Source organism: Monodon monoceros, unplaced genomic scaffold, assembly GCF_005190385.1.
Source record: "Monodon monoceros isolate NGI ecotype Baffin Bay Population unplaced genomic scaffold, NGI_Narwhal_1 Super_Scaffold_1, whole genome shotgun sequence".
NCBI lineage: Eukaryota > Metazoa > Chordata > Mammalia > Artiodactyla > Monodontidae > Monodon > Monodon monoceros.
Genome location: NW_021703765.1, coordinates 25724565 through 25740303, shown reverse-complemented (window position 1 = coordinate 25740303; position 15739 = coordinate 25724565). Strand labels below are relative to the sequence as shown.

At 49.4% G+C, this 15739-nt stretch overlaps 1 protein-coding gene across 3 annotated transcripts in view; it reads right to left on the bottom strand.

Moving 5' to 3' along the window:
* Positions 1–15739, bottom strand: part of ST8SIA5 (ST8 alpha-N-acetyl-neuraminide alpha-2,8-sialyltransferase 5) — a 62922-nt gene that overhangs the window by 34121 nt on the left and 13062 nt on the right. Inside the window, exon 2 of one of the 3 annotated variants that reach the window (XM_029228743.1) lies at positions 857–964. The exons of the other annotated variants lie outside the window; for them this stretch is intronic. Coding sequence (XP_029084576.1) covers positions 857–964 — 108 coding nt within the window. The remainder of the gene's footprint in view (positions 1–856; positions 965–15739) is intronic. 3 annotated transcript variants of the gene reach the window in all.

Here is a 15739-nt window from a genome sequence, read left to right as displayed (position 1 = left end):
TCAGCATCGTATTTTTTTTTAATAAATTTATTTATTTTATTTATTTATTTTTGGCTGTGTTGGGTCTTCATTGTTGCATGCGGGCTTTCTCTAGTTGCGGCGAGCGGGGGCTACTCTTCGTTGCAGTGCGCAGGCTTCTCATTGCAGTGGCTTCTCTTGTTGCGGAGCACGGGCTCTAGGCACGTGGGTTTCAGTAGTTGCGGCACGCAGGCTCAGTAGTTGTGGCTCACGGGCTCTAGAGCACAGGCTCAGTAGTTGGGGCGCACGGGCTTAGTTGCTCCACAGCATGTGGGGTCTTCCCGGACCAGGGCTCCAACCCGTGTCCCCTGCATTGGCAGGCGGATTCTCAACCACTATGCCACCAGGGAAGCCCTCAGCATCGTATCTTGATGAAAACATTCGTCCCCAGCCAAGGTCAGCCTCACAGATGGGCAGAGTAGGGATGGCCTGTCCAGTGGGATTGCAGAGGAACAGGGAGCCCACGACACTCACCCACCCTGATTTCACCCCCCACAAACCTACACACACCCGTGGCCTGGTATCTGGAAGCCTTGCAGCAGGGGTGGAATGTTGCCCCCATCTCAAATGGAGGCTGGAGACCCAGACTCCCTCTCCAGCCCCCATCCCAGCCCCCACCCCAAAAGATAGGGGCCCAGGAGTCCCTGCTTTGTTCTGGCTGGATTCTAGCCCTCACCCCTCCTGTCAAAGCAGACAAGGCAGGATCCCAAAGTGAGCTCTGGGCCACTGTGCTGAGACTGCTTCTTCCCTGAGGGCAGCCCTGGGGGGTAGGCCATGGGGTAGGGGATGCAGGGTCACCCTGGGATGAGCTTCCCTGGTCGTTCGCCGGGGTCTGTACCTGGAGCTGGAGTCACTGCCACTCTGCACTGCTGGGTCGTCCATGACATTAAAGAGCCCCGTCCAATTGGCCAGCTGGTCACCACTCTGCCAACCAAACTGGAGACCTCTGGCAAGAGAACGAGGCAGTCGGTACTCATGCTCACGTGCTGGGTAAGCCCATCACCAGACAGTCACATTCTGGCATGTGCCACGTGACACCTCGCCTTGATCACGCCTAGTGGAGATGAGAGGGATGTCCACCCAGGAGGATGACAATAATAAATCTCTGCTCGTCTACATCCGTGCCCTTACTTCACCTTTACGGGCAGGGCAGGGTTACACATTATACACGCAGGGAACCTGAGGCTTAGCGAGATCAAGGTCGCAGAGCTCCCCTACCCCATCTGGTGCGCCCTTCAATTCCGCCTCCAGAGACTCACACCAGAAGAGCTCCAGCTCGCCAGCTCTTTGCCTTCCCCAGAGGCCCCACACACGGCAAAGCTTTTAATGAAATCTAGTTTTCCAACTCATAAGGACACACCTCCTGGTTTAAGATGATGGACTCAACACACATGGTTCTCTTCACTCCCTCCCCCAACCTGACTGAAAGGACAGCAAAGGCATTAAACAAGGGCGTGAGCATGGACGGAGAGGAGTAGCAGGGGCCAGCGACAAGATTTTGGAAGATGCAAAGCAGACGAGTAATTGCCTTAGGCCAGAGACAGTGGAGCCCTGACCGCCTGTAAGAAGTAAATCTATTCTCCGTGCAGGATGTGCAGGATGTGCAGGATGTGGGAAGGCTCGGGAATTCATGGCACCACCGGGGCCATGAGTCCCCCGCAGAAGAGTTGCTTCAGGTTTATAAAGAGCGTTAAACACTCCCCACCTCCACACACCCAAGTCCCCTGCCTTAAGCCCAAGCAGTCCGGGCCTTCTGCCTGCCCACCCTGCAGACGGCACTCTTCATATACCGAGATACTAGGCTAAAAACAGCTGGGCTGACCTGGAAGTCAGCTTACTGAGCACGCCCGGTCCCAGCCACCCTGCCCCCAAAGGTCTGGGCATGGATGGGTTTCCCGGAGGGAACCTGACCAAGTCAAAAGAGAAGGCTACAGAGGAAAGGGCTGCCGCCGCCCCATCAATCTGGCACTGCTGGCATTTGAGGCTGCGCAGTCCTTGCTGTGGGACTGTCCTGTGATCCTCTGGTGAGCAGGACCCCTGTTCTCTACTCTCTGAGGCCAGCAGGTCCTCATCCTCCACCCTCCTTCTGTGATGACCAAAACTGTCTCCAGACGTCGCCAAGTGTCCCCTGTTGAGACAATCAACCCCGTTAAGAACCACTGCCCACAACACGGAGCTTCAGTGCACCTTCTAGAGACTGGCTTGCCCTTAAATGTGAATTTTAAAGTCCCATTAAAGACCCTGGTACGTGGGGTAAACTTTAACTTTTAAGTAGAGAATAAAGCAAGCAAAAATAAAACAGTTAAACCCCTAAAAATAAAGCCCTCTAATAAAGTCTCTACACTAAGGGAAATGGGGCAGCGACAGTGGTTGAAGCTGGGCTCTGGTCCACCCGGATCAGCCACTAATGAGCTGAGTGACCTCAGTGAAGTCTCTACATCTCTCTAGGCCTCTATTCCCATCTTTCAAGTCGGGAGAACTATCTCGATGTCTCCAAAGTTCTTGACCGAAAGTTTTATAGGGCTGAGCTCTGTCCTCAATGGCAAGGCCAGGTCACCTCCCGCCTGCGAGTCTGCCCCATTTCCAGCCAGACGCTGGGCGGAGGACGCCCTTGGGGCCCCGTGAGCAGAAGGCTACACACATGAGGTGCTCAATCGATGATTTTGCCAAGTGACTCCAATTCTCTTCTCACACTCTCCAGCCTCCTCGGCAGAGCGGAGCTGGCCTGGGAGAGGAATAGGCACAACTCACAGGACAGAGCCCGAAGCCACAGCAAAATGCCCATCCAGTTCTTAGTGTCCAGGGAACAACAGCGTTCCACTTGCTTCTGGCTCAAGTGCTTTATATATTTATCTATTCATAATATAAATATTATATACGTATAATATATAAATCTATCTTATATGCATTTATAAATACATTATAAACATCTATAATATAAATACCTTTATTTATGTATCTGTTATGTTTCCTTTCAAAGAGATATTTTGAGGTAATATTGCAAGATATTTCTTAGAGAGAATTTGAGTTTGGTTTATCAGGAAAGGAAACATTTACTGAGCACCTACAGTGAACCAGGCCCTTCACATACATTATCTCTATTCCAACAACAGGCTAATGTGGCAAGTCCCATTTTCTGCACTTATAGGTGATGACATGTGCAGCTCAGAGAGGTTTAGTAACTTGCCCAAGGCCACAAGGCTAACAAGTGGCCAACCTAAGGTTTAAACCCAGCACTTTCTGGCTTTCTGACTGTAAACACTTTTATTCCTAAAAGCTTGTACCAGACTGTCTATAGGCCAAGAAAACAGTAGTATTTCCACCTGCGATTTTGAAAATTAGCTGGTTCACAAGCATATTCAAGCAATTCCCAGCCCAGCACTCAGCTAGGAAACTCACAGGCTCCTTAGAGAGAGTCCGGCCAGAGAGACTCGTGTCCACCGAGTGCACGAGGGGTGAGCCAGAAGCACTCTCACTCTCCTGCCCAAACTGGCCCCTGTGAGACCCGGATGTCCCTTCACAAGACCGCCCTCCCAGGGTCGTAGAAGTGACAGACTACTAAGAAGACATCAATTATTACAATATTTAGCAGGAACTATGACACAGAAAGGTGTGCATAATAAATTCAGTGAAAAATGCAAGTTATAAAAGGGGATATGCATTAATGATCCCATTTTTGTAGGCTTTTAAACCATAAAGCTGGTTATCTTTGAAAGGAGGATTCAGGTTTATTCCTTCTTTCAGTTTAGCAACATTTTCTAATTTATCTCCAAAAAACCTGATTGTGTAAGTTTCAAAACCAATATATTTTACACAGTAATTTGAATTCTATTCCTGAGCTAAGTGTAAGAATTGTCCGTTATTAGCCAACGAAACACCAGTGAGGAAAGGGTACGTGGAGATATGAAGGAGGATAACAAAGGAAAAAGAAGCTTTATTCACTCATTCATTCATTCAACAAAAATCTATTGAGCATCTACTCTGCGCCAGCAACTGTGCCGGGGCCTGGGTCAGGACCCCAAGGTGAGCAAACTCTTGTTTTCTCAATGTTTACCCTACAGCTCCGGTGATTACACAAACACACATGAAAATATTAGCAAACAAGATAAAAAATATTAGCAATCAAGTGCTACAAAGGGTGCTCTGTTTTTTATGTCTAATTTATTTTAAAAGAGAGGAAAAGATTTGAAATACATAGGGCAGAATGTTAACATTTGTTAACATTGATAATTCACAGTTGTGACTACATGGTTGTTTGTCACATTGTTCTCCATCTTCTTCTCAATTTGTTCATGATAAAAATGTGTTAAAATAATTTTTAAAAACTAAAGTGCAGAACTGAAATCACTAACAGGACTTGGAGTCGGTGCAGGGAACTTCCTGGGCTGTGGCAGCCTCGAGAAATCTTTGCACCTTGCTGGTGAAACTAACATTAAACATTGCCTTAAACCTGGGGAAATCCGACATGTAAAGAATTATTTAAACTGAGTTATTCAAGACTGGATTCAGATATTTTAAGGCCCTGAGCACTGAAAAGCTTAGGGTGCCACTTCACACCTTGTACTTACTTAAAAGTTCTGTGACTGTTAAAATTCAAATAGCTCCGGTCTAGACTTTCTGATTATGAAATCTGTGATAGGCTCACTGAGGCTCAGCTTTACTCTGTTGTCTCTGAGGCTCAGCTTTACTCTGTTGTCGCTGACGGCAGCCCAGCTTAGCTAGGTCTCCTGCTGTGTAACCCACAGTCATGTCTGTCAACCCCTGACTCTCATGGCAGTAATTCCTGCAGCCGTCGGAGGGTAGCAAAAGCAGCCCAGGCTTCCCAGAGTCAACTACCAGGGGGAGTTTCAGGGCAAAAGACAAAATTATACACTGGAGAAGCAATTTAAAAACAGACAAAAGTGCCCATGAGAGTGGCATTACCTCCATTGATAATATCTTCCAAAAATTATGAAGTGTTACTAAGATGTATGGCAGTGAGTTAAAAAATATATGTTCCAGGGAATTCCTGGCAGTCCAGTGGTTAGGACTTTGTGCTTTCACGGCTGGGGCCCCGGGTTCGATCCCTGGTCAGGGAGCTAAGATCCCACAAGCCACACAGCACAGCCAGATAGATATATATATATATATATATATATATATGTTCCAGGCACCGTGATAGGGTTTTCTTATTTTGAATCCTCCCAACAGCTTGTAGGTAGGTATTATTATCCCCCCGTTTCACAAATGAGGAAATTGAGGCTCATAATCTAATCATAAGATTAGATTCATAATCTGCCCAGAACCTGGAAGGAGCAGAGAAAGTATTCAAGTCCATGTCTGATCCCAAGGCCCTTGCTTCTTCCTCCCCTTCTGTCCCCTGCTTTTTACACACACACACACACACACACACACACACACACACACACGACTTTTCTAATACCCAATATTCTGCAAAAAGATTTTATTGAAGTATAGTTGATGTACAACATAGTGATTCACCATTTTCAAAGGTTATATTCCATTTACAATTATTATAAAATATTGGCTGTATTCCCTGTGTTGTACAATATACCCTTGTAGCTTATTTTAAACATAACAGTTTGTACCTCTTAATCCCCTACCCCGATCTTGCCTCTCCTCTCATCCCCTCCCCACTGGTAACCACTAGTTTGTCCTCTATATCTGTGAGTCTATTTTTGTTTTGTTATATTCACTAGTTTGTTTTATTTTTTAGCTTCCACATAGAAGTGATGTCATACAGTATCTGTCATTATCCAACATTTTTAACTATTTATAAATTTATATTATTATTATTTTAAGTATTAGAGCTGCTGCCTTTGCCGTCAATCATTTAGTGATAATATTTTTATATAAAACAAACCATAGACTATAGTAAAATGAAGGAGCTTGCTTAAATATTCTCTGAGACCCTCCCCCATTTTGATGGGAGACTGAGCGTCACAGACTTCTAACCTGGGACTTCAGCACTGGAGGAGGCCAGTGGAGATGGCTTATGGGGGCGGGGGTGTGGTGCATCCATAGCGCTCCATTCACAGTGTGTGGGTAACTGCACCACCTGCCTTTGCATACAGCAGGCCCTGGGGCCAAGTGTCAGGAAATGCCGCCTCAGATGTCGGAATCACCAGGGACATTGAGCCAAAACAGGCTGAATCCGTGGGGTGCAGGGCACTGGGCACTGTGGACACTTGGGTTTCCTTGGGAAATCGCACCCCTGATGCCAGAGCCCAGGACTCCAGGCGCTGAGTGCCCAACCCAGTGGGGCACTGGGCCTGCAGCCCAGATCACGCAAAGTCTGGCCGGGTGCCTCCGGATGAAATGGCATCTGCGTCCTGTCCTCACAAGCCACCTCCAAGGAAGGCCGTGCCTCCTCGGGCTCTGCAGGGGGAGACTGAAGCCACTGTCATTTCTACACTCCCCAGGTCAGTAGAGGATGGGAGGGCACCAACCTCCGAGCCTCATCTCCAGTCTTCACGCACTCCTATGCTCCCTCAGAGCTGGCTCCCTGAGAACCATGCCAGCAGCACCCCTCCTCTGTTCCAGAACCTTCCAAGAATCCCCATCGCCAAAGGACAAGTTCCAAACCCTCAACTCAGGGGCCCTTCCAGCAGCTGCCTGCAGCTTTGCCTGCAGCCTCGTGACCCGCCATGGCATTTCAACTCTCACGCCTTTGCCCTTGGCATTCCCACTCACCCTCATCCCATCCCCCACTTACTTGAGTCCCACCCAAACTTCAAAGTCCAGCTGAAGTGTCTTCTCCTCCCTGAGCCCCCTGGCCCAGTCAGCATAAGTCGCTCGGCACCACACATTCTGCCGAGTCACTGGTCCCCTTTGCCTACCTCTCTGCGTGTCGCCCCTACATGCTTGTAGCCCTTTCGAGAGAAGAGACGTGTATATAAACCTGATGTAAAATTGTCTTACCCAAGATCCCTTAAGCAAGCAGAGTGGGGAAAAGGGGCTGACTCGGGTACCTTTAGGTTCTAGAACTCCAGGATCCTGAATCCCACCCTCTCCAGGGTCCCTCTTGAGGAAAATTAGAGCAGGAGGTTTTCACGTCCCAGGAAAGAGGAAGAAACAAGATAGGGTGGGGGGACACACCCCAGATGGCTCACTGGGTCCAGCCCTCCTGGGGTGGGTAGAGGGGTTGTAGACACAGAGGTGTTTCTAAACTCTCACCCTCCCAGGCAGAGAGAGGCCAGATTTGAAGGGCAACTGGCTAGGGGGCCTGAAATGGCCTGGGGTGGGGTGTGAGGGTACCAGAAAAGCGGAGAAGAGGAGGCAGGGCCAGGGCTAGGCCACGTGCCACGTGCAGTGCTCACCTCAGAAACTGGCAGTTCTCAGACACTGGAATGGCCCAGCTGCGGGCCAGCCTTTGGTGGGATTTCAGGCGGCAGCAGCAATTTGATGAGGGAGACATTCCTGGATGAGAAGGCGCTCCCTCCCAGTCACACGTGCCTGCAGCTGCCTCATTCCTGCCTCCAAAGATTCCCGGATAGAGATACCCCCGGAGCTCACCCGCTTTTGCTAACTATGTGACTCCTGGCATTTCACTTCTTGAAGCTTCAGTTTCCTCGCCTGTCAAAGGGGAGAAATAAAACTCGACCTAAGGATATAAACAGTCCACAGAAGCAGATATATAAATTCTAACAAATGTGTAAGAGCTTAAATCTAACAACATACAACTTAAATGCATGTAACTCAGTGTTCTCTTCCAGAGAAGACAAGAAAGCTGTTGGAGGACTAGGTGAGAAGGGGTCTTACTTTCCACATCCGTACTCTTTTGTGCTTTTTGAATCTTACACATGCAAAATCAAGGAGAATTGTGGTGTGGGTTTAATCTCACTAGTAACCAAAGACTTGCAAATGAAAGTTATGCAATTCTTTTTTTTTAACCTATCAAGTTGACAAAATACATGTAATGTTAATACCTAGGGCTGGTCATTGGTGTCAATCACCTTTCAGGAAGAGAATTTGGGAATATGTATCAAAGGGTATAAGAATGTTTATACCTTCAGTCCCAATGATAACCCTTCCAGGATCCTCGGGAAATGATCGAACTTTGATCTGATGAAATAAAATTTATATTTTAAGGCAGGACAAGAAAAATTAAACATAAAATTCTCTCTCTGTGTTTGTTTGGGCCTTCTCCCTCCCTAATGTGCAGGGCGCAGCTGCATTAATGTGCAGAGCTCCTCAAAGATGGGAGCGCCTGCTCAACCATAAAGATCAATTTTTTTTTCTTTCTGCTGAAGCTAGCAGTGTAACTTCTTAAAAGAACAGTGTTCTTTCCCACTTCTGTGGGCGGTCATGGTGACTTGCTGTTCGCTTTGTATGTGTTTACGTGGACTTTATGTAAAATACCAGTATGTCATTTTGATGTACAAACCTTTGTCTCAAAAACGTATATGACTGGGCTTCCCTGGTGGCGCAGTGGTTGAGAGTCCACCTGCCGATGCAGGGGACACGGGTTCGTGCCCCGGTCCGGGAAGATCCCATATGCCGTGGAGCGGCTGGGCCCGTGAGTCATGGCCGCTGAGCCTGCGCGTCCAGAGCCTGTGCTCCGCAACGGGAGAGGCCACAACAGTGAGAGGCCCGCACACAGCAAAAAAAAACAAAAAAAAAAACAAAAAAAAACGTACATGACTGTGTCTTCGACTTCTAACAGGTGGAACAGTTCCCAGAGCTTTCTTAGAATCTGCTTCCCCGGTTATAATCTTCAGTTTGGCTCAAATAAAATTCCCTTTTTTTCTTCTTAACTTGATAGTTAATTGAATTTTTGTCGACAGATCAGAGGGCTTCGAACCAGACACACAGTTGCCTGGAATCTTTTATTAATCAGGAAACATCCTAAATACCCAACATTGGGGAAAGGCTAAGGAACTGTGGTGCTAAATGACAGGTGGCCATGTGGCCCCCAAAACATCATATCTATGAAGTCATTTTAAACGGCGCAGGGAAATCATTAACTTTAAGTAAAAAATAAATAAATAAATAGAATATATGTGTAAGTTCATTTCTTTAAAAAAAATGCTCAGAGGAGAGCCTAGGAGAAAACATTCCCTAAAGCTAATATGTCTCTGAATGTGGTATGATGAGGGATTTTTTTCCCCACTTATTTATACTTTTCTGTCCTTTCCATAAGCTCTAAAACAAACATGTATTATTTTTATAATCACAGTAAAAAAGTAGAAACAATGCAAACTCAGAGCAATACAATAATAATGATAATAATAATAAATAACAATCATCGCAGACAACTTTATAGACCTTTGGAGGCACTTAGTAGGTCCTTAGTAAATGATGCTTGGACTTTCTCAAGTAAGAAAAAGCAGATGCAAAAGCCTTCTGGTAACTCTTTCACGTTGCACAAACAGGAGGGATGGTGATGAGGACAGCTGGTATTCACACAGAAAGGAAAAATGGGGAAAACCAAGCAGGGGAAGTTTTTTCATGCTGAGATTTGAGAGGAGGAGCTGCTCCAGAGAGTTTTATGCCTTTCTCCTGAGTAACTGCTGCCACCCAAGCCCCTCGGGGGCCAGTGACCTGCTGTGTGGGTCACCCAGACTGTGGCCCCTGTCCTCTCCCCGCGTCATCAGGAGAGCCCAGGCCCCTGTGAGGATCGGGACCTAGGGATCAGCAGCCGGAAGTGGCTGCAGCAGTTGAGCTAAAAGCCCTTCTTGACTCAGGTCTTGACCAAGAACGGAACCAAATCCACCTCTTTTCCTTGAGTCAACTTAGTCTCAAGCAGGTGGGCCACCAAGAACATGGTGCCCTTGCCCCCCTGAGGGACCCGGTGCTGGTCAGAAGGGCCACTCTCATTCCCTGACATTGATCCCTAAAGCGGGGGATGGTCCCATAATTCCCTTACTCTCCCTTAACCAATCATCATCTTCACTCTCCTTGGGCCATTTCACCTGTAACACACCTTGGATAAAACATCCCATAAAAATCCAACTGTACGTCAATACTTGTGCTTCACTTCCACCAGTGAGTGGTCAAGTCTCCCGGGAGGCAGACAGTGAATGAAGTGAATGAGTGAAGCAGAGGCAGCAGGAACTGGGATTCTTATGCTACCCCTGCCTGGGTAGGTGTCCTGAGCCCCAGCCCGCTGCTGCCATATGAGAAGATAGGCCCTGTGTTGCCATTTTGTTCATTCTTCCAAGAGATGCTGGAAACCCAGACTTTTATTTTTAATTTCCCAATTTAAATGCTGTGCAGACCAAATACCCCCTGCTGAGGGCTGCACGCAGCCTGGGGACCCCCAGTGACGGCCCCTGACTTATATCCTTTTACTCGATGCTGCCGCTAGTCCTAGGAGGGAGACAGAGCGTGTATCATCCTTCCCAGCTGAGGAAACTGAGGCCGAGAGTGGGAGTTACCTCTCAGCCAGCTGGAGGCAAAGCTAGGCCTGGAATTGAGGAGACTGGCCTCCCAGTTCAGCCACCAAAGTGCGGGATCCTATGCCAGGAGTCAGCACACCTTGGGGTCTTCCATCTCGGGGGCTGGGTCAGCGACCCTCAGCCTTTGCCTCCTGCACAACGGACGGCCTCATCGTCACAGAAGGCACCCACAGAGGAAGCCCAGGGGTGTGCAGCTCCTGAGCCCTGCCTGCAACCGCCCTTTCCCTCCCACTGGACAAAGCATATATTAGGAATGCAAATTACTGAGCTGCTGTTATGACAAGATAACCTCGAGTCGGCTCTATTCGCAAAGAATAATAGAAGAAGAAAATCACTCACAAAACAGCAGTACTTAACTTTCCTGGGAGGCTAACCTATTGAACTATTCATTTGTATTTTCCCTCCTCCAGTCCAAGAAGGTAGCTTGGCTTTTTCAACCTCTTACTTTAGGACCATGTGGGTTGTGGAGGCTGAACGCTTCCCAGCTCACCGAAGAAACTGTGCAAGGCCAACCTGGAAGGCAGTGGGAGGCCCTTCAGGTCTGGGGATGGGTGGGTGGGACCATGGCTGAGCAGGAAGTTCCTCAAGTCCAGAAAGCCCATGATGGTGGTCTGGAGTTCCTCCCCATTGTCCCCTTCTAAATGGACAGCAGGGCCTCAAAAGGACTGCTGCTTGGGGCACTTTGGGAGGCTCGATCCAGGGTTCCAGAAGCCTCCAGGGAGCAGAAGTGGACTGGCTGAGGCAGGGATGGCCCGGGGAGCTCCCCGGCTGTTTTGTTCCACACAAGCCTCCAGGACCTTCACACTACCCTGTGGGGCGGTGGAGGGAAGGCACCTCAATAATGATAGACTAAGTTTCCCACCAGCTGGTGGATACAGTTTAGTCTTTTTTTTTTTCAATTAAAAGAAAATGAGGAGGGCTCCCCTGGTGGCGCAGTGGTTGAGAGGCCGCCTGCCGATGCAGGGGACACGGGTTCGTGCCCCGGTCCGGGAAGATCCCACATGCCGCGGAGCGGCTGGGCCCGTGAGCCATGGCCGCTGGGCCTGCGCGTCCGGAGCCTGTGCTCCGCAGCGGGAGAGGCCCCAACAGTGAGAGGCCCGCGTACCACAAAAAAAAAAAAAAAAAAAGAGGAAATGAGCCATTTCTTTCACACCAAGCTTGTCAAATAAAATGTATAACCACTCTTCTATAGCTAATCAGCAAAGCACTCGTGTTGCACCTCACAGCTGACGTGTGTGTGTATGTATATATACACATATATTATTTTATTATTCTATATTTGTTGAACAGCCATGCCAGGCTGGGGTTCAACAGTGAACAAACTAGCAAAGGCCCTGCCCCAGTGACACTTAATTTTGACCAGAGGGAGACAGATAAGCTAATAGGAGACACAACACATAATGTGTCAAACGGTAAAAAGCGCTGAGGAAAAAATAAAGGGCGGCAAGGGGAGTAAGGAGTTTGGGGTGAGGAGATATCCCACACAGGGTGGTCTTCTCCCTGAGAAGGTGACATCTGAGCAGCATAAGAAGTAGGTGATGAGGAAACGGGTGGATCGGGAAGAGAATGGTCCAGAAGAGGACTGGCACCTGCAGTGGCCTGAGGCGTGAGTCCAGTGGCTCGTTCTGGGGCTGGCAAGGGGTCCAGGGCAGGTGGCAGGTGAAGCAGTGCCACCTTTCTGCGGCCCCTCAAAGCCTTCTAGGGGGGAGGTGACCAATGTCATCTTCTGGACATCTTCTGGACAAACCCCTCCGGGGCTTGCAGACTGCCCTCCTCCCCTCCCACAGTCCTCCGCTGTCCCCAGGTCCACAGAGGAGCTGGGGTGGGTGCTCAGGAAGGCCCTCTCGGAGAAGGTGCAGGCCCTCCCCACCCAGCTCAGAGAAGAATTGCCTGCCAGCTGGGAAGCCTTTGCAGGGCGATTAATGGGCATAATTACCAGGTTCCACGTACTCCCTCACCCGGTCTCCATCCTGACTCACTAGTGACTCACCTTATTTCCCAGACGGTAACATTACCCCCAAGAAGAACCTCAGGGGGAAAGGGAAGTGCGTTCATTCCCCAGGGTTTGCCTGTGGAGCCTTTCATTGGGGGCAACAGAAAAGATGCTGCAGGTGAAGCATCCTGAGGACAGGAATGGGGGTCGCTCCCCAGGCTGACACCCCCATGCTCTCCACCCCCAGAGGGGAAAGAAGGCTGGGTGCAAGTGGTGGGCACTGGCATGGGTGGGGGTCCGCGGGCAAGTGCCAAAGGGCTGACCTCCTTGAAAGGCCCTTGGTGTCGGTGAGCCTCCTGGATGCCAAGGCCACCCATGGTTCTGCGGAAGCCTCTGGCTAAGGAGTGGTCCGCAGGGAGTCCAAGTACAGCCAGTGCCAACGTGAAGGGAGGGGAGGGTGCACACGGGGGCACCAGCCATAGGAGGGGTCCAGAGAGAGAAACCAGATGAGCTCCAGGCACAACTCTGGGGCAACCTCGCCCCACCCCAGCCTCTGCGTCACAGAGAAGCTGGGCTCCCCCCTGGCCAACCCCCAAACAGTCCTGCTCCACTGCCTGGCGTTCCAGACCTCTACTGTCAGGGCCAGACCCAAAGAGTGGGGACCCGAAGCCATCCAAAAATGTTACAGCCCTTCCAGCTACTCTTTGTCAAATCTTTGCTCAACATTTATTTCAAGGAGGGGAGCCGCTTTCAGGAGGAGCATGGGGTACCACGGGGGTGCGCACACCAGCCCTCCAGCTTCTTCCGGGACTCAGGCCGCAAACAGCACACCACAGAGAGTGGAGTGGGGGCCCCCTCCCTCCTTGGATGGCAGTGGAGTGATGGGGACATGGGGGAGGGTTCAATCAAACACTCATCCAAGCATTCATTCCAACTACTCTCTCTGTCGAGAGCGCCCACTAATTCTATTTTCTCCATCCTATGGCAGCCCCCAGATTCTCCGTGTGCAGGTGCCTCCGAGGTTAGCACCTCACACTGTTGGCCAGACCTGTGGAACCCAGTCCAGCTAAACTTCTCCAATCATTTCATTCCTGCCCCAGCCTTGCCTCCTCTTAGTTCCTTTGGCTGTTATGGGTTGAATTGTGTCTCCCTGCCCCCACCAAAAAATACCATACGTTGAAGTCCTAATCCCAGGGTGAACTTATTTGGAAATAGGGCTGTTGCAGATGTAATTAGTTAAATTAAGATGAGGTCACACTGGAGTACGGTGGACCCCTAATCCAATATGACCGGTGCTCTTATAAAGAAAGGGAAATTTGGACACAGACATGTGCACAGGGAGAAAACCTGTGTTAAGATGAAGGCAGAGATCTCCAGCCAAAAAATGCCCAAAATTACCAGCAAACCACCAGAAACTAGGGGAGAAGCATGGCCTGCAGACACCTTGATCTTAAACTTCAGCTTCCAGAACTGTATGATAATAACATTCTGTTGTTTAAGCCCCCAGACTGTGATACAGTCAGCCCTTCGCACTGGCAGTGTCCAAGTCCACGGTTGGTTGAAGCCATGAATGTGGAATCCGCAGATACAGAGGGCTGACTGTAAGGAAGCTGAGCGTCTGTGGATTTGGGTATTTGTTTCTCCCAATAGCCCCACCCTCTATGCATGGCATCACACACACACCTCCTGGCTTACCTGCCCCATTTCCATCCCTCCACAGTCCAGGGCCTCGGCAGGACCTGTGGGCACCCTCAAAAGATCTGGCAAAGCCCAACCTGTGACAAAAGCATCTAGGCCACCCACTCATACTACCTAAGACTAAACCGAGACCAGAGAGGCCATTGGCCTCAGAGCGCCAGGGAACACAGACAAATGTAAAAGCCTTCAGTGACTTCCATCACCTGCTCCTCCAGCCTCAGCACCCCAGCCTGTCCCCCAGAGTATCTCCAACCCCAGTGTCTGCAGCCCACTAGTTCTCCAAAGCCCACATCAAGTCCCACCTCGCTACTCGCCATCCTGATTGCTGTCTCCTCTGAAACCTACAAGATTTATAGTCTTTGTCACACAATTCCAAATGTATTTATATACCATCTTACCTATTTTTCATGTTTGTCTCTTTCAGGGTTCTGTAAGTTCCTTAAGGACATGTAGCATACTTAATAATTCTTGAGTAACATCCCTTCTCGCCCAGCACAAAGCTGAATGAGTGTTTAATGGACATTCATTGACTGTAGGGCAAAAATTGGGGTATTCTCTTTGTATGCACCTTTCATTCAACAATTAATGTCTGGCTCTGTGCTAGGTCCTGGGAATTCAGAGATGAATAAAATATCTCTTACAAGGGTTTTATAAGCTGTGCGGACTTACAGAAGTTACTCATCCTCTCTGAGTATTAAATGAGGAGGATTGGATCTGTTTAACGGGACTATGGTGAAGATTAAATGAGATAATCCTCATTTAGGATTATCTGCTTAAATTAGAGTCTGGCTCATGAACCTCTAATGAATATTAATAATTCATGTAATTACCTGATGAAACCATCACCTGTAGGTGTATGTATGTGGAGGGGGGGTGGTGTCCCTACACAGAGGGTTAAGAGCTAAATTTGAGAATTATTGGATGAGAGCCTATTAGATGAGAAGTGAATAGGCCTGGATAAGTCAAAGGGGAGAAACCAGATCCTCTAAGAGGTAAAATTTGCCTGGAAAGTACAAATATCAAAAAGAAAAAAACTAGAGAGAGAGATGGGCAAGGGTGAGGAATGAGAGGCTAGCTCTGCATCCCTGAGGGACATCTGGGGAAGGGACAGGAAGCTGATTAATACCCACCACCTAGTGCAAGCTGGGCACAGAGAGCCCAGGGCCAGGACTAGAGGGAGGCAAGCAAGGCACCCAGGGCACAAAATCGAGGGCGGCCCCACCCTCCACCTTGTGCAAGCGCAGGGTCGACACCTGAGAGGGAGCCTTCTTAAACTTTGTCCCCTGGGTGCCTTGCTTGCCTCTCCCCAGTCCCAGCCCTACAGCAGGTGCCCCATCAAAACTTGCTCTGACCAGCAAAACTGTAGCGGTTCTGCCAGCAAAGCACAGACCCCTGGCGGTGGTCAGCTCAGCCCCTTCCTCCTCTCTAGGGCGCCCTCCAACTCCACCCTCTCCCCACTAGGCACCGTCCCCCTCCAGAGCCACCCCCCGGTAGATCCTCCAGCCCCTGTGATCCCCACCTCCTGGGGCTGTGCCTGTCTCTCCAGGCAGTCAAACAGAGGGCTTTGCCCCTCGGTAGGGGGAGAGTTGGATCAGCGGCGAGAGCCTTCGAATGTGCATTTGAGATACAGCACGAAGTCAGGCTGTACTTTTCCTTGACCCAGTTTATCCTCAAGCTTCAGGCCTGCACC